Raw genomic sequence first — 21,303 nt, forward strand, 5'->3', positions numbered from 1 at the left:
AAACTTTTAATAACTCCTGAATAACTAATTATTTAAAAATACAGCTTAAAAGTCACAATTTGAATTACCAGTACTAATTGCACCTATATCCACCCATCCATCCATTGTCTATACCTGCTTGGTACACCCTGGACAGGTCACCAGTCCATCACAGTGCAACACAGAGACACATGGGACAAACAACCATGCACACACTCATACCGAGAGACCAATTGACCTAATGGTCAAGTTTTTGGACTGTAGGAGGAAGTCGGGGTACCTGGAGAGAACCCAAACATGCACGGGGAGAACTTGCAAACTTCATGCAGAAAGACCCCAGGCTGGGATTCGAACCCAGGACCTTCTTTGCTTCAAGGCAACAGTGCTACCAACTGTCATTACATGTAAATATACAATTAAATATCAATTATATATGCATGTGGTAACATTGAGTTCATTTCAGAAGATATATGTATGAGCATACCAAAGCTGTTGGGGAAGCTAATTTTGCCTTTAAAAGCTGTGGTGTCGTAATTTAGGAGAATGCTTCCAATTTGGTGCAAAATTAAACAGGCAATTTTTGAAAAAGATTTGGACTGCATTTCTGATTTGAAATATAAAACAAGTAGACTGAATACACATTAACTAGAATATTCTTCACTAAACAGAGTTTCGTTGAAACACTATTTCGGATTTAAGTGTGAAATCAGCATTATCAGTGATGGTTTTTTTGTGTGGAAATATGACCACTTTAGACTGAAATAAGCATGAGTATGACAATACAGGTCCTTCTCAAAAAATCAGCATATTGTGATAAAGTTTATTATTTTCCATAATGTCATGATGAAAATTTAACCATCATATATTTTAGATTCATTGCACACTAACTGAAATATTTCAGGTCTTTTATTGTCTTAATACGGATGATTTTGGCATACAGCTCATGAAAACCCAAAATTCCTATCTCACAAAATTAGCATATCATTAAAAGGGTCTCTAAACGAGCTATGAACCTAATCATCTGAATCAACAAGTTAACTCTAAACACCTGCAAAAGATTCCTGAGGCCTTTAAAACTCCCAGCCTGGTTCATCACTCAAAACCCCAATCATGGGTAAGACTGCCGACCTGACTGCTGTCCAGAAGGCCACTATTGGCACCCTCAAGCAAGAGGGTAAGACACAGAAAGAAATTTCTGAACGAATAGGCTGTTCCCAGAGTGCTGTATCAAGGCACCTCAGTGGGAAGTCTGTGGGAAGGAAAAAGTGTGGCAGAAAACGCTGCACAACGAGAAGAGGTGACCGGACCCTGAGGAAGATTGTGGAGACGGGCCGATTCCAGACCTTGGGGGACCTGCGGAAGCAGTGGACTGAGTCTGGAGTAGAAACATCCAGAGCCACCGTGCACAGGCGTGTGCAGGAAATGGGCTACAGGTGCCGCATTCCCCAGGTCAAGCCACTTTTGAACCAGAAACAGCGGCAGAAGCGCCTGATCTGGGCTACAGGGAAGCAGCACTGGACTGTTGCTCAGTGGTCCAAAGTACTTTTTTCGGATGAAAGCAAATTCTGCATGTCATTCGGAAATCAAGGTGCCAGAGTCTGGAGGAAGACTGGGGAGAAGGAAATGCCAAAATGCCAGAAGTCCAGTGTCAAGTACCCACAGTCAGTGATGGTCTGGGGTGCCGTGTCAGCTGCTGGTGTTGGTCCACTGTGTTTTATCAAGGGCAGGGTCAATGCAGCTAGCTATCAGGAGATTTTGGAGCACTTCATGCTTCCATCTGCTGAAAAGCTTTATGGAGATGAAGATTTCATTTTTCAGCACGACCTGGCACCCTGCTCACAGTGTCCAAAACCACTGGTAAATGGTTTACTGACCATGGTATCACTGTGCTCAATTGGCCTGCCAACTCTCCTGACCTGAACCCCATAGAGAATCTGTGGGATATTGTGAAGAGAACGTTGAGAGACTCAAGACCCAACACTCTGGATGAGCTAAAGGCCGCTATCGAAGCATCCTGGGCCTCCATAAGACCTCAGCAGTGCCACAGGCTGATTGCCTCCATGCCACGCCGCATTGAAGCAGTCATTTCTGCAAAAGGATTCCCGACCAAGTATTGAGTGCATAACTGTACATGATTATTTGAAGGTTGATGTTTTTTGTATTAAAAACACTTTTCTTTTATTGGTCGGATGAAATATGCTAATTTTGTGAGATAGGAATTTTGGGTTTTCATGAGCTGTATGCCAAAATCATCCGTATTAAGACAATAAAAGACCTGAAATATTTCAGTTAGTGTGCAATGAATCTAAAATATATGAATGTTAAATTTTCATCATTACATTATAGAAAATAATAAACTTTATCACAATATGCTAATTTTTTGAGAAGGACCTGTATATGGACTGGTCCAACCTGGGCTGATCAATTCTAAATTATTCTACAAAAAAAAAGTTGTTTGTTGAGATGTAAACCAAATTATTTCAAATAAGATGGCATACGTGGTTGTGTTTTGTTAAAAATATTACCATGAACACATCATCTCCACTGGGAAATATAGTGGTAAAGGTATCAGGCTATGGGGTTGCTTTTTTCAATGTGTGACTGAAAATTGTGAGAGTTGATGAGAAGATGGATGGAACTAAATGCAGGTCAATCCTAGAAAGGTTTGCAGTTTTATTGGCAGTGCAGTAGGTTGAAGAAGACACAAATCCATTGAGAACTGTGATTTGCTCAGATTCAAGTTCAGTATAAATGAGTTTAAAACACAGTCATTCAAAGAGCAGACCAGACATTTTACTAGAAATACTGCATACATAATACAAAATACAAAACATGGGTTTAACAATAGTATTTTTATGGGTACCAGCAAATATTGGGATGAAAGGACATGAGATGGCAGAGAGGATGGCAAAGAAGGCAACTCAAAATCATATAAACCTTACAGAATATACAAGTACAGCAGAAGCAAGAAGGATCATCAAACAAAAACCAAAGAAAGAATGGTAGGATGGGGAAAGAAATGGAAGATGGTTTTAGGCGATCAAAAAGGCAGTAAGAGAAATAAAAACTGGAAGAAGGAGCAGAATGGAGGAAAGATTAATAAGACTAAGATTTGAACATACATGACTTAATTATAAACTTTTTTTTTAAATAAAAGGAGCATGTTACAACTAATGGGGAGCATGTCATATTGGAATTTCAGAAGTATGAGCAAGAAAGAAGATATATGAGAGAATTTGAAAGGATTAAAGTTTCATGTAGCTAACGCATAGCAAGGGAACTACATGTGCAAATTATTGTTAACATTTTTAAGAAAACAAAACTGATTAATAGAATTTTATTATATTGTATATACTGTACATATAAACACGCGCTCTAGGGATTAAATAATGATGAACCACACTCCATACCAGTTGGTGGCGGTAATGCAGACCTTTTTTTGCCAACCGCCAATAAACACCAAAAGAAGAAGAAGGAGAAGAACGACGTTCCGCCCTCGGTGTGACAGTGCATTGACCTGGAGGAACAACTACTTAGGACTGAACTGCTACTGAACCAAGTCACTGCGACAAGTTACCCAGAAACGTTTTACAACTCAGGTAAACTCAGCTCTACGTTTAATATGAGAACCGAACAATTATTCACTTGTTTTCTGTTGATATCACAAAGTAACATGACTTAGATTGTATTTAATTGACTTCGGTAAAGTTAGAAAGATATTCACAGATTCGGCTTTTCCGGATCAATAACTCATCAGCAGAACATTGCCTCTAGAAAACCAACACCTCTCTGCAACCACAGCAAGGCAGTCACTGAGCTACAATCGTATTTTCCTCAAACCGAGTCTAACACCTCGCTGGGAGACTTGCATTGGCCTCTATGCAGAGCTCGCTGCTCCTCAAATGCGCAGGAACCGTCTGCAAATTGCAACACCAGAAAAATATGATGGAGAAATATTCAATAAAGTCGCCAAGGAGAGGTGTATTGTCATTAAAATCATTGTATGTGTATGTGATGTCACGTTTTTCATACTACATTTCTTGGATTGGAAATTAATACTTAAAAAAAATGGAATTTCCCAAAGACTATAGCCTAAATATTCAGTAAAATATGCATAAAATGGTCAATAACTTCACTATAGCATGTTGTAGTGCCAACAAACTCATGGCACACAGAGAGCACCTCATCTTAATCATACTACAACTATTACTTGAAGAAAATGTGCTTAAATAGATAGTTACAAAAGAAATAAATGTTTACAAAAACTAAGCCTTTATTACCTGATCCTTTGAGAATTTCTTCTGCCATGTCTTGTCTGAGTTTTTTAATACACTTTTTAGATGATTCAACGTGGAAGTTCCTTGGAATGTTGGGAAATTTCATCACCGTCATCTTGGCCGTCTGTATGAAAAGCAAACAAGCACATGCATTATGTTTGATCCCACACTGTAAAATATTTATTTATCAACAATATCAAAAATGGTGTGTATATTTACCTCCATGACAAAAACCCCACAGCTGGTCCCATCTTTCTGGAAGGTGTGGGTTATCGTCCCAGGTTGTCACTTGATGTTAACCCAGTCTGCTTTGCCAAGTCTATTCCGGCACATCTTGAAGTACTGTCTACGGGAATCAAGGATCATTTATTTTGACTTATCAAGGTTTGTATTGTTCCGCTGTAAAAAATGTTGGTGTAAAATGTCAGTTTTTAAAAATACTGAAAAACAATACTGAAGTCTTTAGCCAGCCTTCATGGAGTCCACAGCCTCATTTGACCCTTGCAGAGGAACTTCCACGTTGAATCATCTAAATGGTGTATTAAAACACTCAGACAAGATATGGCAGAAGAAATTCTCAAAGGATCAGGTAATAAAAGATTAGGTTTTGTAAACATTTATTTCTTTTGTTACTAATAATAATCATAGGTTATTTTATACTCTTCGTTTCTTTTAAGATTCATGGTATATGTTCTGCTCCTTCTGTGGAAATGGGAACCTGCTCCATCCTGTCATTGCTGCCCTTTGGGTGAGACAAAAAGGTTTAATAGATTAATATAATCAATTTTCACTTAATAAACCATAATACGTTAACTGCAGTGCCTAACAATATTTTATTCTCTATGACTTTCTTCATATCAAAAGTTTTACAAAGATAAACATGTTTATTCCCATGCTGTAGATACAATGTGAAACCTGTGAGCGATGGTTACACACTGAATGCATTGAGATGACACCCCTTCGTACTGTGTGTTGTACAATAACTAGAGAGTCTCTAGGTCACGTTTGCTGACTGTAACCAAATACTGAATTATTTATGTTTGAGAGTGTGGGAAATAAAATTTGTTAAAACTCAAAGATTAACAGTATGAAAATATGAATATTGCATGTTTGGGGGCATGCTATATTGTGTAGACTTTATGGTTTTTTCTTTGTAGATGGAACTACTGTAAACCTTGGTAAAGTCGGTAGTACATAAACCATTTGCATCAAGTGGTTTTGGTTATTCATTTAATTTGTTTAGGTATAGTCAACTTAAATTTACAATAGTCGGAACATTTTAAGTTATTTAAAGTCAAGTTTAAGCATTCAGTAACAGAAAAAGTGGGTCTACTTGTGAGTGTACTTAAGATTACAATATTCCAAATGTATTATGAATCTACTATACATAAAATCATAGTTTAATTGAAAATATAACAAGTAAGTTGGAGTGATGTGGAGCCTGCAGACAATTCCCACTGCAGTCTCCCTCATCATAATGCAAGAAACAAGACAGAAAATGGTATTCAGGTGAACAGGATTTTGTGTGCAGCTGTTAGGGCTTCTTTTATATTGGGATTTTTATTATTCATTGTGATTTTATTTTATGTCATATTGCATGAACAAGCTGTAAGACTTTTTTGTGTGCTCATGTATGGTGTCCGATCTCAGGTTGTGACACACTGCAAGTAGTAAAGGAAAAGTTTAATATTATTTGGTTGTATTACAGAGTTATTATCAGTATAAGAAAGTCTGCATCAATAAAGGCAATGTTATGTTTATTCAAAAGATTCAAGATGAGATGTTCTATGTGCTATGAGTTTGATGGCACGACAACATGCTATAGTGAAGTTATTGACCATTTTATGCATATTTTACTGAATATTTAGGCTATAGTCTTTGGGAAATTCCATTTTTTTTAAGTATTAATTTCCAATCCAAGAAATGTAGTATGAAAAACGTGACATCACATACACATACAATGATTTTAATGACAATACACCTCTCCTTGGCGACTTTATTGAATATTTCTCCATCATATTTTTCTGGTGTTGCAATTTGCAGACGGTTCCTGCGCATTTGAGGAGCAGCGAGCTCTGCATAGAGGCCAATGCAAGTCTCCCAGCGAGGTGTTAGACTCGGTTTGAGGAAAATACGATTGTAGCTCAGTGACTGCCTTGCTGTGGTTGCAGAGAGGTGTTGGTTTTCTAGAGGCAATGTTCCGCTGATGAGTTATTGATCCGGAAAAGCCGAATCTGTGAATATCTTTCAAACTTTACCGAAGTAATTAATTGCTTTAGGTGAAACTAGGTTTCTTTGACTTGTGGGTAATTTAAGCAGCTTTTAACTGCTGTTTAGTGGAGTTTATTACTCTGCTAGACAGATAGCTTCTTCACCAAATGGATCATTGTTGGGGACAGTTACTACTTTGTGTATTTATTCCTGGCATATAAATGCAACTTTCATTTCTGTTGTTGGTTTTGGGCACACATACTTAGACATGTAATGACTTCAATTTATCGTGTAGTTGTATGTCCCCTGGTGGGCTAGCTTGTAGTGTCTTACACATTGCGTGAGGTCAACCCTGCTAGCCTGTTACCCTGACAACAGTGCGGAAGTTCCCAAACCCGTTTGGGTTAGGTGAGGACTAATGCACTATCAACATGGGCAGAAGCGTCTCATTGACTTGAGGAAGCTAGATAAGCTGTCGCTTTATAAATTCCTAGCATTTCTTCCTGCTTATCCAAAGGTGTGGGGTATTGAGTCTGTAGTCTTAGTTACTTACCGTATTTTCCGCACTATAAGGCGCACTTAAAAACCTTTAATTTTTTCAAAAAATGACAGTGCGCCTTGTAATCCGGAGCACCTTATATATGGATCAATTGGTTAATTGGTTGATCCATACTGGTTGTACACGGCGCTCTGTCAAAATGTTTCAGTACGACTGGTAAACTACAAAGCCGCACCGCTTGCAACATTACGGCTACCGTAGTCAGGGGCGTCGCCGAAGTAATAGCGGTAAACACCTGTACTGTGCTTACTCCTAGTCCAACACCACTTGTGTGTGTATAACGTTTGAATGTACTGTTGCAGGAATTGCCTGAACTATATGTGATTAGAAGCTCGGTGTGTGGGGTGTATGTTTCGTGTGTGTGTATGGAAGATGTTGACATTACTCCTCCGGACAGAGGTGGCGCTGTGTGCTGCTGTAGCTGAGAATCAAGAGTGAAGGAGTGACGTCGGTATTATTGTGTGTGTGGGGTGGGTAGAGACGGCGACCGGAGCAGCGGTGTATGAGTCTGTAAGCCCTGTGTTTTTACGTGCTGCAAAGTCATTAAAAAGAACCCCGAATCTCGTCAACAACTCAGTGTTTTGATGCTGTTTCTTCATGCTCAACTCAGCAACGTATGAGTGAGGGAGTTAACCCCGAGGAAACTAGTAACTTCGGCCCTGGAGAAAGCGTCTCCCCTGTGTCATCAGACTACGGTCAGGGGACAGAAACAGGAAAGGTTAACAGTACTAACGTTTGATTTAGTGCATCAAACTGTTTCTTTTACGTGTTTACTGAATCAGGGAAAAGTTCCCTTTCACGTTTTAACTAACGTTTGATTTCAACTTCATCTTCATAGACTCCAATGCATTCCTAACGTGCGGTTGGCTCTATTCAATAGATTTTTATGTAGAGGAGACCTTACCATGAGAGTGAATGGAGTTATCAGAACGCTGGTTTGTAGTGTATTAATAAAGTTTGACTGACTTATCTGACTATTTTGTTGACATTCTCTTTAGCACAGCTCCATCTAGTGGATGCATAACGCAACCCCAGTCAAACGTTTGACTGCAGTAGCTTCTATTCTATGCGCCTTATAATCCGGTGCGCCTTATAGTGCGGAAAATACGGTACTTGAATATATCAACAACCTTTTGAGTAACATTATTCTAAAAGGTTTGTTGAGTCTTTGGTATGCTATATCTAGTACCTTTATGACAAAAAAAGGGTACGATTGGGGCATAAGACGTTACCTGTTTATCTGGACGGTGTGGTTTTGTTATTTAAAGCAGACCAGAGAGGAGAGAAGGTCTGGAGAACAGCATGGCTACTGACCAGGAGCCAACCTACACCGTGAAGCTGCTGCAGCTGCTGCTGCTCTCCACCTACTGGGGGATGCAAATCTGGGTCACTTTTATTTCAAGTAGGTACCACACACAAACCAGAGACTTAAATCAAGGGGAAACAGATTTAACTGTTTTCAGGATAACAGCAAAGGCTCTGAGAGGAACTGTCTTATCAGACTATCACAACCTCTTGTGAGCCGTTTATTCAGCTTCTTGCATGTTCCTAAAGTTAGTTCATTTCTTTATGTATATATATTTATATACTTAATGGTGCAATACATTTTTCCCCTCAAATATATGTATAATTTGATTTTTATTCAGTATTTTATTCATCATTTCTGTAGATGTGTAGTTTACAGGTATGTCGTGCAGAATGTCATCGGTTTTATCCGTTTTTGCTAAACCTGTTCATTCACCCATTGAGACATCGATGGGTCAAAAATAGCCCCAGCACCGATGGTGAGAACCCCCCGGCATTTCAGGTGTTTGAGTTTGCCTATAACACATCAAATCAAAAAATAAATAATAATGTAAAGTTTCCAATAAAAACTAGAAGGTGAACCCGTCAAGCTCCGTTCCTCGAGCGCCGATGTCCTGCAACGTTTAGATGTGTCGCTGGTCCAACACACCTGAATGAAATGGCTAAATTTCTACCTCAGTATGCAGTCAAGTTCTTCAGAGTCCTGCTAATTACCTAATTATTTAATTCAGGTGTGTTGAAGCAGAGACTCGTCTAAAAGTTGCAGGACGCTGGCCCTCGAGGACTAGAGTTTGACCTCCATACTTAAGCTATTGTCATTTTTTTTTTTTTCATGGCTATTGATAGTTTAGCAGGCAAACTCGTAGTGTAAGCACAGTTGTCAATGGGATCAGCTGCGGTTCTAATGTACTTGGTACTCGTACTCGTCGTCTTCCGCTTATCCGGGACCGGGTCGCAGGGGCAGCAGACTCAACAGAGACGCCCAGACGTCCCTCTCCCCAGACACCTCCTGCAGTTCCTCCAGGGGGAGCCCAAGGCGTTCCCAGGCCAGCAGAGAGACATAGTCCCTCCAGCGTGTCCTGGGCCGTCCCCTGGGCCTCCTTCCGGTGGGACGTGCCTGGAACACCTCCCCAGGAAGGCATCCAGGAGGCATCCGGTATAGATGCCCGAGCCACCTCAACTGGCTCCTCTCGATGTGGAGGAGCAGCGGCTCTACTCCGAGCCCCCCCTCCTTGAACCACCACCTTAACGTGGTGGAGGGGTTTGAGTGCTCAACGGATCCTAGAGGCTATGTTGTCTGGGGCCTAAATGCCCCTGGTAGGGTCTTCCATGGCAAACAAGCTCTAGGTGATGGGTCAGACAAAAGTGGTTCAAGAATCCCTCATGAAGAACAAAATATCGAGGTACGTGACGTCGCCCGGTACGGCGGAGCCGGGGTCCTACCCTGGAGCCAGGCCTGGGGTCGGGACTCGTCGGAGAGCGCCTGGTGGCCGGGTTGCTCCTCGCAGGACCCGGCCGGGCTAAGCCCGAACAAGAGACGCAAGGCCATCCCCCAGTGGGCCCACCACCTGCAGGGGGAACCGTGAGGGACCGGTGCAAAGAGGATTGGGTGGCTTAATGTACTTGGTTCTGTTTCTTTTAGCAATAGGCATATTGTGAAAACTATCTTGTGACTTTCCACCTTGTGATGCGGCCTCGGTCACCGCTGTGTGATCCACAAGTGTGTGTGAAGAAACTGCAGTCATTTTATTTAAAAAGAAATGGCTACATGATCAAATAAAATCTGATGCGCCTCCACAAGAAATAGAAGAAAAAAGGAGCGTTGTTGGGCTCATATAAATAAAAAAAACTGAAATAAATTGGCATTTTTTCATTAACTTGTGATATGCCACATTCTTAAAATGTAGATTAAATTGTGATCCTGACTCAGAAAGAAGAAGGTTCATAAGAATAAATTAAGCAGTAAAATGTTAAAGTTTCGTTGTAAACCATAAACTTGATGCTTGGTTACTTTCTTACAGTTTTTAGCAGTTCTTTATTTATGAAACATTTAGTCAGTCGTGAACTTACTACTTTTCATTGTTTATAAAGCCAAATGTTTCAATGCTGTTTATATGCACGAAATGCCGTGTACAACAGTGTTTATTGTTATTGTTGTAAGACTGCTGTTACAGTTGCTAGCAATACGAACAAAAACAAGCAGGAAACAAAAACACTACAACTCAGAGATGACGTAAACTCCGACATCCCAGGTAAATAGAACGCAGCATAAGTTGTGAAAAATTCGCAAGTAGGTCAACAAGAAAAACAACGAAAGGAACCTCCAGTGCATGAGGGATATATTTTCTTTAGGAGACAAAACATCATGATCTTCTTCGTGGTTGTAATGTGTTACTGTGATTTCTGCCCAGGCTTTATAATGGACCACAACTTGAACAGACACACGTATGGCTTTATTCAGAGCCGCCTTGTTCCATTCTACCTCCACCTGGGTTCAGCCTGTGCCTTCTGTAACCTCACAATCTACGCCGTGTATCATCCCAGAGACATCCTGGACGACAGGGAATCATTTCAGGTATGGTGGGTGTTTTTGGTGATATTCATTGAACCTTTTCACTTTGTCCCAAACAAACACGAACCGTGCTGTATTTCCCAAGGATTTGACTAGTCTATTCTAATTCGTGAATATGATGTGATCTAAACCATTCCATGGTATTTCTGGCTATATGGTTAGCGTTGTTGTCCTGCTGGAAGGTGAACCTCCACTCCAGTCTCAAGTCTTTTCCAGCGTCTGGTTTTCTCCTAGGATTGTCCTGCATTTAGCTAAATTCATCACATTTGAAGACCAGAGGGGATAAATCCTTTAGAGCTGTGGTCTCCAGGTTGTGAAATGTGTTGCCCCCATCTTTGCCCTGTCTTGATTCTTTTAAGAAGCAGCTAAAGACTCATTTATTCAGACTGACTTTTAACTAGTTTTATCCTGTATAATCTCCTTTTAATGCTGTTTTATCTTTCCTTTTATGTTTTATTTTCTGTGTTTTTATGCTTGTTTTTATTGAAAAGCACATTGGGGTTTTTGACCTGTAAAAAGTGCAGTATAGATAAAATGACTTCCTTCTTGCCAGTATTCCATAAAACCCAGATTTGTAGAGTTCACAGCAAATAGTTGTCATGTTGACAAATTCTTCTACTTGAGCAGCTCCTTCAGAGTTACCATAGGTATCTAAGATTATTAATTAACTATTAGAAAAAACAAAGTTGGTGTGAATATTTTTCCGAGGCGCTGTATCTCCTTGTCTCCTTTCCTTGCATTACCTTTCCTCATAAATCCAACTGGCTTTTTGTCTTCAGATCTTCATCTTCTTTGTGTCAGTGACGGTTGCAGCGGTCAACGCTCAGTGGTTTGGCCAAATGACATCGGAGATAATGGCGGACATGCATCTCATCGAGCAGACGTGTGGACTGGGTCAGGATATTGGTCTGTCCTCCAACCGTGAAGCGTACGCCAAGCTTTGTGAGTTGGATGTGAAATACAGACACCTCAGCAGACGCCTGTGGCTGTACAGACTGCTGTCCTCTCTGTGTAACCTCTGCTGCATAGGTTGCAACTTTTACAGTCTCTCGTACATGGCTGAGAACCTTGTCAAGCTGTAGAGCTGACACACAGCAGCTGGACTCCAATCTCTACTCCAACACAACTGTGCGATTTCATCCGTGTCCGTTGGCAGCAGTGGATATATTTTATTCCTAATGTCTTTCTCTCTGTTTCCTCGGGTTTTTACAAGTAATGAAAGGAACCAGCCGCATTCAGGGACAGTAACACCTCGTGTCTTGCCTGAGGGTTATGCAGAGATGAATCAGTGACTGAAGTGCCTCACCTTTCACCTAGTTTGGCTGACAGCTGCTTGAAATTTCTCTTGATTTACCTTTACCTATGTAATATAGTATCCTGCCATTAGCTGAAATGGTTTGAATGTTTTTTTATGCATTATTGTAAATTTGAGATGGTGTAGGTGTGGTTGGCTTAATGTAGATTATACCATTTTTTTAATATACCTACACACCAGAACCTTTACTGAAGGAAGTCCTTCTGCGTGGTTCCTGCTCTCCCTGTTTGGGTGGAGTTTTGTCTGTTAGTGTTTTGCAGGTTTTTCTGGCTTGCTTTCTTGCCTTTTACGTTTTAGAGTTGAAGGATGTACTATCTTTAGCTCTCCTGGCTGCTTGTAGCAGGAGAAAGACTGGGACAAACACTAACAGACAGCAAGCCTCTCCAGAATAAACCTGTACTGTTGTAGAAGTTACATGTACATTTTTTTTTTATGGAAAGCATCTTTTGTACATACAGGTGAAGGATTTTAGTTTTGTTTGGTTTATTTAACAGATTGTTGCATGTTGGTGTGTTTGTGTTAAATTGTTATCTGGTAAACGGAAGTTACACATCAACAGGTGCCAACGTATTGTTTTCATAGGCTGTATTGGCTGGTGGGATGTTTTCCAACGTAACATGTTCGTACTGTTTTTATTTGTGCTTTATATTGTGACGAGAGGGCTGCATGGGGGCGCAGTTGGTTGCACTGTTGCCTTGCAGCAAGAAGGTCCTGGGTTCGGAATCCCAGCCGGGGGTCTTTATGCATGGAGGCTGTACTCCCCGGGTACTCAAGCTTCCTCCCTCTGTCCAAAAACATGATTGTTGGGTTAATTGGTTTCTCTAAATTGTCCTTAGGTATGAATATGTGTTTGCATGGTTATTTGTCCTATCTGTGATAGGAGCAACCTGGATGGATTGTGAAGAGAGGATCTGTGCCTGTCTGCTTTTTCAGATCTTTCAGGTAGTTTTTTAAAATATTTCAAATGCTCTCATCCCTGTCCGCTTTGAGTTTTTTTCCTACCCTGGTTTGTGCCTGCCTTGGATGCACATCTACTGAATGTGAGGAGAAGTACCACAAACAGAAACCCTGTCCTGGGATATTTGTAGCCAAGTAGACACTGAAATTTGGCCTGGAATGGTGAACGTGTTTAAATATGCACATTACTGGCAAAACCAATGCAATGTTATTTGGTAGCTGTTTTAATTCATATGTCTCATATGCAAACTTGACTAGTTTATATTATGTAGACATGTAATTATACATTCAATTGTTAATATTTATATCTGTGTTGTAAAGATAAGATGAAGGTCATAGGGTTATGGTTGAAAATATGTTTTGCTTGTTTATGCTACATGTCTGCAGTGCACATCTGGTGATGCTGTGGGATTTTTATCAGCAAATTCTTAAAACATAATCTTTTTTTTTCATTAAAAACTTTTTAAAATAAGATTTCTGCTTCATAATCTGTAATAGTAATGTTTGACGTTTTGGGGGAAAGGACAAGAAGAATTATTTTTTTGACATTTTTCTGCTGGTTATGGGTTTTCTATCTAAATTAACAGACCAGACAGAATAAGAATGCTTCAGAACAGGGTGGGGGGGTCACGAGATGATTTTCAGTATCATTGTGATGTGACCGCAGACAGCCAAAAGGGCCAAATTAAATAAATTAATTTATCATGAAATAAATGTAAAATATATTACACTATATTTTATAAATATAGTGTAATATATTTTTAGGGGGTTGCCAGTCTCTGGCACTGTTATTTTGGGGGTCACAGGCTGAAAGTTTTGGGAGCCGGTGCTTTAGAACAGGCATGCAAACTTGTTTCATCATACTACTCCTTCAGCTTTTAACAGGGCATCACAGCAAGTGTTTTCTCTGGCTGTATGGAGCAAAGTCCCCCACTGCTGGTCAGCTGGCTGAACTGCATTAATACCTTTGTGCTGTGTTTTTCTTGCCTACGTCACTAAATCACATAGCAGCAGATTAAACTGTTTAAAACATAAAAATAAATCTTATTCATGATTGTGGACAAACTGGCAGTAAAGACCCTCAAAATAATGAGCTTCATAAAAAAGTTTTATTGAAAGAAAATGAAAAAAGTAAAATGCCTAGGTTCTTTTTCAATGTAAAAATACAATTTTTCCAGCTACAAATCATCAATGATTCATTATCATTCAATGCAGAGAGAAAAGGACTAAAAACGGGAATAAATATAAAACAGATCCACTTGTAATACTTAAAAGCCCTAAGAAACTTGAATTCCAAGATCGTGCAATAATCTCTAAGTTTCACCAATCAAATGTAACACCAGGTGAGAATTTGTTTTTACTGCTTTGTAAGAGGTACCCATGTTAAAAGTGCAACTGTGTAAAAAAATTAAAAAACAATGCAAACAAAACCATACTAGGTTTTGTCAATTCTTCATCGACAGAACCAGTTGCAGGATTTAAGAGTCCACAAAAAACAGAACTCTGTAATATTGATAAAGATACAGTCTTTTCATCTCCCCACATCACTGCCATAAAGCCTGGAACAGGTTTACAGCAGCATCTCCCAAAAAACTGCAAAACGTTAAAGGCTGAAGACTGAGGGATAGACGTCGTCAGTGCATTTCATGGTTCTCAGAGGGCATCAAAGGTCACATGCCTTGTAAACAGCACAACAGAAAAGGCTTTAAAATGAAACGGTGCCTTTCAGATAACCATGACTTTTATCCCAGTGATGCATCAGTACACTCATGCTTTCAACAGATGATAATACATCATCCCAAGATTGAACTCTAAAATGTTCAAACCCTGAAATATAAAGTTTCCATCTAAAAAACTGAAAATTACTGAATATAAATATTGTTCCCTTGTTCTTAATACTCCCAGTTACAGTATTATAAGACATAAAACATCATCAAAAAATCCTGCAGCGATCCCTCTGGAGGATTTTGTAATCATGGCAGCAGCATGAGGGGTGGGGATGATGGTGCAGCTTCTTTTCCATTAAGACACACTACGAAACGTTTATGGAGCATCATTTCCGAGACATCCATTATTCTGCCTCTTGGGGCACTCCATAAATAAAAGGAGCACTAGAAATAGAGTTTTTCCATTCACCGGCATTAAAAGGACCAAATCCAGTGTCTGTCACACAACTACCTTCCCCTTGATCTCGAGCTTGGTGCTGTCGCTGGGTGTGTTGGACTGCTCCTCTGTGAGGGTGATGTACGAGTACACCAAGCTGCCAGCAATACTGCAAACAATACAGACAGTTAATTAAGCTGGTACACAAAACACAACATGGCTTTAAAAGTCTAAGTTTAGGGATGATGGGCCTCTAAAGATGGCTCTTCTTTCTTTATGTCTTTTTGTTTTCCAAAAATATAAATCTGGAATTTTAACAAAATATTCATAGTAGATTTTAATAGTATTTTATATTTACAAATCTGGAAACATATATAGTGAAGCAAGGAGAGATGGAAATGATTTTGCATTCACTAAGGAGCTGTGCAAAAGTATTCATACCCCCTGAACTTTTCCACATTTATGTAATATACCAACACAAAGAAGTGCATAATTGTGAACTGTAGGAAAAGATACAAAATAGAAATAAAAATTAGAAAATTTTGGTGAGCATTTGTATTCTGATACCCCTAAATAAAACCCATATAATAACAAATAATTGCCTTCAGAACTGTCCAAATGAGTTAAAACAACATCCAAAGCCTTGGACACCTCACAAGGCACACTATTCAATCCGTCATTCAAGGGTAAAGTAGGGTACACAACTGCACACCTTCCAAGACATGGCCATTCAACTAAACAGGCCGACAGGCAGGGCAAGGATATATTATACATAGATATTATACATTATACATAGAAGCAGCCCAAAGATAGATGGTAACTCTGGAGGAGCTGCTCGGATCCAGCGCTTGGTTGTTGTGCAATCTACAAATGAACAAAGTCAGTGTTTAATGAAAGCTATAAGGAGGTGTGTTACAGTTTGGAACATTTGGAAAAAGGTCTGATGAAATGAGACCAAACTTACCTTTTCCAGCATACATGCAAAGGTCTGTTTTTGATCGAAGCTGCATATTACCATTAATAAAATTAACCCCATGGTGAAACAAGGTGCTGCCAGCTTTATGCTGTGGGAAAACTTTTCTTTGGCACCAGCAGGGAAGGTGGTTGGAGTTCATAGGTATTTAGATAGAGCTAAATACAAGACAATCCTGGAAGAAAACCTGTTTACAGTAGTCTGCAAAAGACTGAGTCTGGGGCTCGCTACAGCCAAAGTTAAAATGTAATGGTTTTGATCAAGACATATTCATGTTTTAGAATGGCCTAGTCAAAGTCCAGACCTAAATCCAACTGATAATCTGTCGCCATCCACCCAATCTCACTGGCTTTGAGTTATACTACAGAGGAATGGCAAAACTTTTAATGTCTGCATGTGCAAAGTTATTAGAAAAATACCCCAAAAAACTTGCATTTGTTATTGCAACCAAATATGGTTCAACAAAGTGTTGACTCAGAGAGTCTAAATACAAATGCATTGCATGCATTGTTCATTTGAGCCTACTTCACAAAACCATACGTCGTGTTGGTCTATCACATAAACTTCCATTCAAATACACTGATATTTGTTGTTATAGGATATCAAAATATGAAAATGTTCAAGGAGTCCTAATGCTTTATCTACGCACTCTAATCCACAACTACTAATGTTACAGTTCAGATTTTGCTCATAAAGTTGTGTTATCATTAAACTCAGTATTGACCCAATAATAATAATGATGATAATAATCATACCCATCTAATAGATTTGACCATCGAGAAATCCACAACAGTGAAGCACATGGTCATAACACAGCCCGGCTGCCAACAGGCCCATTCAACAATAATAACACATATAAATGCTGTACCATAAAGTTCGCCTTCTATTTTCTCTTCAAATTGTTGCATTTAGAGTCCCTAACATCTAGCATCCGCTCTACTTACACATTTTGGTCAAGGAAAACCAAAAAACAAGCACATGCAACGACAAAGAGCCTTAATTGGTCTTACCTGATGTTCAACCCTAGGAAGTTAGTCCAAGAGAAAATGTAGTCTCCACTGAACACCATCCCAATGTACGTCACCAGGACATTCTGCAGAGTTCATCAATAAATACATGCGTTTGGTGTCAGAATGCATTTATCTGTAACTTTAGAGAAACACTGCCGCTCACCTTAATGCATCCCACGATAGTAGTCGTTAATGCGGAGTTGTACTGTGTGCATAGTACAGTGGAATACATAAGAATAAACCTAGAAATGAAGGGGAAAATGTTGCTCATCACATACAAGTTGACACTTGTTCCAGCACAAATACAGATTGTGCAGCACTGAAGCAACATATTGGTGACTGGGCCATTCTGATTCACATTAAATCAAGCAGGATTGGCATCTAGATTTCATCACTCATAAAACCACACTCCCTTAGTGCAATCCAGATGCCGTGACGTGCAGATGTATGCGTGCAAAGATCTTACCCCATGACACAGGAGAGGACAAACTGCAAGAGGAAAAACACATCAGACCAGCCATCAAAGTCTGCTGCCTGTGATCAGAAACAAAGCTTTAGGAAGAGCATGGCATGATAAAGATAAATAAAGAGGGGAAGCAGATCTAGATAGGTCACAGCAAGTAGGAATCATTGAGTCACTGATTTTGGGTGTGTCAAGGTCAGGTTTTATTTGAAGCAAACAAAACGGCGTAAGTCACCTGAGCATTGAAAGTTTTCAAATTTCCTGACAAAAACATGCAAGTCCAGCACTAATATTCCATCAACTTTAACAAGGTAGTTAACTGTATCTCTACTGGGGTTATTCGGTCCAGAGCTGCTGCAGGCGGTGCAATAATAACTCTGCTAGGTGCATAATGGCATCTTTGTGCTTCTCAGGCTGCTGGGGCCCAGCTGGGCAGACCAGAGGGCCCCTGCCAAGACTTACCAAAAAAAAAAAAAAAAATGCACAAGGGACAGCTCATATTTACAGCATTCAGTTTAAGACACTGAAGTGATGGACACAATGCTTATGTCCTCAAGTAAGTGAAACTTTGTCTAAAAGATAATATGGAGTCACCAGGGATAAATCCAAGGTTTTATTTCAAATGACCAAAAAACAAACAGAAAAGTCAAACCGCTTACCTTTTGCATGTCTCCTGTCACTTCAGCCAACAGAAGAGTGGGCAGGATCATAAATAATGCATTATAGTATAATAATCCATATTTCCCTAACTCCTGTAGGGGGGAAAAAAATCAGCAGAGTGAGAACAGGGGGCATTATTCACCAGTTTTACAGACAGAGTACTGATGTCATGCAATGCCAAGACGCTGAACCGCTACTACACATTTGTCCTCCTCTGTCTACAATCTTTAGCTCCCTCGTTTTACTAAGATGCCAGTCTTGCTTTGCACAAGCAGACGCCGGTGTACTCTAGACATCACAGGCTAAATCTGGATCCTGCTGTAATGTGAGAGTTGAGCTAGCTGCTCTTGTGACAAAAAAGAAATGAAACAAGCTAAAACCTGTTCCTGCTTTAAGAAAGGATCATTAATCCAATAGGTACAAGAGAGGGTATTTAAGTGCACTTTGAAGGTATCTTCTCAACAAAAACACATTTCAATGCTGTTAAATCAACTTTGTTAGGGGTCAAATAACTGCTCACTTAAACTACTGCAGCTTGAAATCCTTAAAGGAAACTTCTAAATCTCTACAGTTAACCGGACCTCAATGCCAATCAGGATTCTATCCCAACAACGGCCACCATTCATCGGGCTGGTACTGCCACATACCTTTGCATCCAATTTTTGCTTTACGTAGGCTCCATTGGCTGCAGTTAGAACGTCATTCATCAGAATGAAGACATAGCCTTGCAGGTCAAAGGATAAGTCGGCACTATAAACACAAGATAGTTGAAAAAGGCATATAAATGAAAGATTATTACGTTTTGTCCTTTACAGTTTAACTTTCGGCATCTTTAACTGTAGATGCACAGCAGTGACCCCAAAGTTCACACCAACCCTGTGGCGAACATATATCAAGACAAAGACACGCTTTGAAGTGAAGGCAATTCATGTGCGGCTAAAAGCCAGGACACCTGGAAACAGTAGAGCTTACCTTGCGGCTATGAACGCCCCAAGCATCATTGTAAACACTGTCAGCTGAACAGGCCTGGAGAACTTCTTCCTGCCACGAGTCAATTATAACGAAACTCAATCGGACTGCAAATAATTTTGCAGCTGAAATTTTGCGGTACATTCAACATCTAAACTAGTGAGTAATTGAGAAAGTCTGTTATGTTGTCATAAGTAATCTTACCTAAGCAGAAATCCCTCAGCCAGCATCGTGAATAGGATGGAGAATCTCCTGAGGACTGTAAACATCGGCAGACTGGTGACAGAGGACATAAGGTGCAAGAGAATGACCCCCCGAGTCACGTTATTCTGTCAAATTATTGCACGGATCAACACTTACTTGAGCCTTTTGGTACCAAAAAGACCAGTGATTTGATTTCCCACATACAGGAGAGGTAGAGGAAATGTCTGGGAAGACAAGGATTTTACTTCACACACTTATTCTTGAGGGTAAAGAAAAAAGTCAAATGCAAACTATATAAATATATAGTCAGAGAAGTTAAGGGGTCACATTTCTCAAAAAGAAAGATGTCAATTTGTAATTTTTTTTAGACTACAAAGTTAACTATTTGTATGTCCTACCTTGTGAGGTATACTTTCATCCAAATCTGGGAAGGTGATCACCCTCGCAGCCTTGCCCACCCACAGCACAATTACTGTGGCGAACATCTGCACCAGAGACACACCAGAGGAAATCACTTAAGCTCTATTTGCCTGCTTTAATGACCATTGTGTGACCCGCTTGCAACAACAACAAAAAAATGTAAAAAAGCATGGAAACACTGAACTTACTTGTCCTATTCCCACGCATATTGATGAGGGAAACCTGGAGAATTTAAAAGCAACGTTAGCCAACATGTACAAAACAAGCAAAAGCTATAAACGACTTATAAATAAAGCAAAACGTTAACCCTCTGTATGCGTCAGTGAACCTCGCTAGCGGACAGTGGAGCCAATGATCACGGCGGGGCTGCCTCGCTGCACCAGGCACCACAACCTCCCAGCCGGTACGGCTAGCTTGGCAGCCCCGCAGTAGCCCCGCTGTGGCGCTGGGGAGGCAGTTACCTGTAGTTAGTGAGGACGCTTTTGTTCACCACGACGATGAGGAACGAACTGAGACCGTAAAACACGGCGGCAAACAGCTTCACGTACAGTGTGGAAGATTTATCCGCCATTACCGACAACTTCTCATTCTCTCTGCGCTCCCCTGTTGCCATCATCACCACCTCAGGAGCACACCCGCTCCATCTCAGACACGCGCAGATGGTGCGCGTGCGCACAACACAGGGCCCTGTCCCAATACTTCCACCCTTGTGTCCCTGAAATTGCGCGTTCCCGTTGACGGGTTCGCGTGCTGTGTCCCAGAGTGGTCCTTAGCCCCGCCCCGCACCCTTTGTGCCCTCAATCCTCACTTCGGCGAAGCCCGCATCTTCGCCGAAGTATATTACCCACAATTCACTGCTGCAGATGACGTTCTGAGCAAAAACCAATCACAACCGTCAACGTAATCAGCCACCAAACACTGGCGTGGCGAGAGTGGTGTATTAGCCTCCTTCGCTTCCTGCACTTTCTTCTCCTCAAAACAATTGCTTGTTGCAGTTTTAAATAGATTTTTTAGCAGCAAGACTGTGAAAACAGCGCTGGTTCCCGCCCTTTTTGATGTTGCAGTTACGGTGCAGAGGTGCAAGTCGATGACGTAACCCCTACTGTCCCAATTTTGCACGCTTGTAACCTGCGCACTTCAACCCTTACATGCACTTGTACAAAGTAAACACTTCATAGAGGGGCGTAGGGTGTAGTGTGGGTATTGGGACAGGGCGTCGACGTTTTACAACTTCCGGTGTGAGTCTGAAACCTCCCGCCTGGGTCCTCAAAAGTTATTTTTGTGTTAAATTGAATTCCCTCGTTGTGTCTTGAAAAATGATCCAGG

General features: G+C 40.5%; 2 protein-coding genes across 4 annotated transcripts; one reads left to right on the forward strand and one right to left on the reverse strand.

Moving 5' to 3' along the window:
- Positions 1 to 4,337: 4,337 nt before the first annotated feature.
- Positions 4,338 to 13,649, forward strand: si:ch211-121a2.4 (transmembrane protein 205). Of its 2 annotated transcripts, XM_047374433.1 has the most exons (6): positions 4,338 to 4,382; positions 4,498 to 4,845; positions 4,934 to 5,004; positions 8,295 to 8,428; positions 10,743 to 10,906; positions 11,683 to 13,649. In XM_047374433.1, exons 2-6 carry the CDS (start codon positions 4,732 to 4,734, stop codon positions 11,983 to 11,985), a joined length of 786 nt encoding a protein of 261 aa, XP_047230389.1. In that variant the 5' UTR covers positions 4,338 to 4,382; positions 4,498 to 4,731; the 3' UTR covers positions 11,986 to 13,649. The 2 variants fall into 2 exon arrangements, with proteins under 2 accessions (XP_047230389.1, XP_047230390.1); XM_047374434.1 differs by having other exon boundaries at positions 4,376 to 4,845; positions 8,298 to 8,428.
- Positions 13,650 to 14,265: 616 nt separating this feature from the next.
- slc35d1a (solute carrier family 35 member D1a) lies at positions 14,266 to 20,828 on the reverse strand. 2 transcript variants are annotated; one of them, XM_047374431.1, is made up of 12 exons: positions 20,439 to 20,828; positions 20,166 to 20,199; positions 19,956 to 20,042; positions 19,714 to 19,781; positions 19,558 to 19,629; positions 19,357 to 19,425; positions 19,032 to 19,134; positions 18,384 to 18,476; positions 17,728 to 17,750; positions 17,425 to 17,503; positions 17,262 to 17,344; positions 14,266 to 15,447 (listed from the first exon to the last, which is right to left on the reverse strand). In XM_047374431.1, exons 1-12 carry the CDS (start codon positions 20,591 to 20,593, stop codon positions 15,342 to 15,344), a joined length of 972 nt encoding a protein of 323 aa, XP_047230387.1. In that variant the 5' UTR covers positions 20,594 to 20,828; the 3' UTR covers positions 14,266 to 15,341. The 2 variants fall into 2 exon arrangements, with proteins under 2 accessions (XP_047230387.1, XP_047230386.1); XM_047374430.1 differs by having other exon boundaries at positions 17,728 to 17,795; positions 20,439 to 20,826.
- Positions 20,829 to 21,303: the final 475 nt, after the last annotated feature.

The sequence above is a fragment of the Girardinichthys multiradiatus genome, chromosome 9 (genome assembly GCF_021462225.1).
Source record: "Girardinichthys multiradiatus isolate DD_20200921_A chromosome 9, DD_fGirMul_XY1, whole genome shotgun sequence".
Lineage (NCBI taxonomy): Eukaryota > Metazoa > Chordata > Actinopteri > Cyprinodontiformes > Goodeidae > Girardinichthys > Girardinichthys multiradiatus.

What these genes read in the sequence shown, in the direction of transcription:
- si:ch211-121a2.4 (XM_047374433.1), top strand. Translation starts at nt 4,732, where the DNA reads ATGGAGTCCACAGCCTCATTTGACCCTTGCAGAGGAACTTCCACGTTG. An exon ending in CTGTCATTGCTGCCCTTTGG is followed by an intron (nt 5,005 to 8,294) that starts GTGAGACAAAAA and finishes TGTTATTTAAAG; the next exon opens with CAGACCAGAGAGGAGAGAAG. An exon ending in CTGGGTCACTTTTATTTCAA is followed by an intron (nt 8,429 to 10,742) that starts GTAGGTACCACA and finishes ATTTCTGCCCAG; the next exon opens with GCTTTATAATGGACCACAAC.
- slc35d1a (XM_047374430.1), bottom strand. Translation starts at nt 20,593, where the DNA reads ATGATGGCAACAGGGGAGCGCAGAGAGAATGAGAAGTTGTCGGTAATG. An exon ending in GCTGAGGGATTTCTGCTTAG is followed by an intron (nt 19,426 to 19,557) that starts GTAAGATTACTT and finishes GACTCGTGGCAG; the next exon opens with GAAGAAGTTCTCCAGGCCTG. An exon ending in CTATCGTGGGATGCATTAAG is followed by an intron (nt 17,345 to 17,424) that starts GTGAGCGGCAGT and finishes TGAACTCTGCAG; the next exon opens with AATGTCCTGGTGACGTACAT.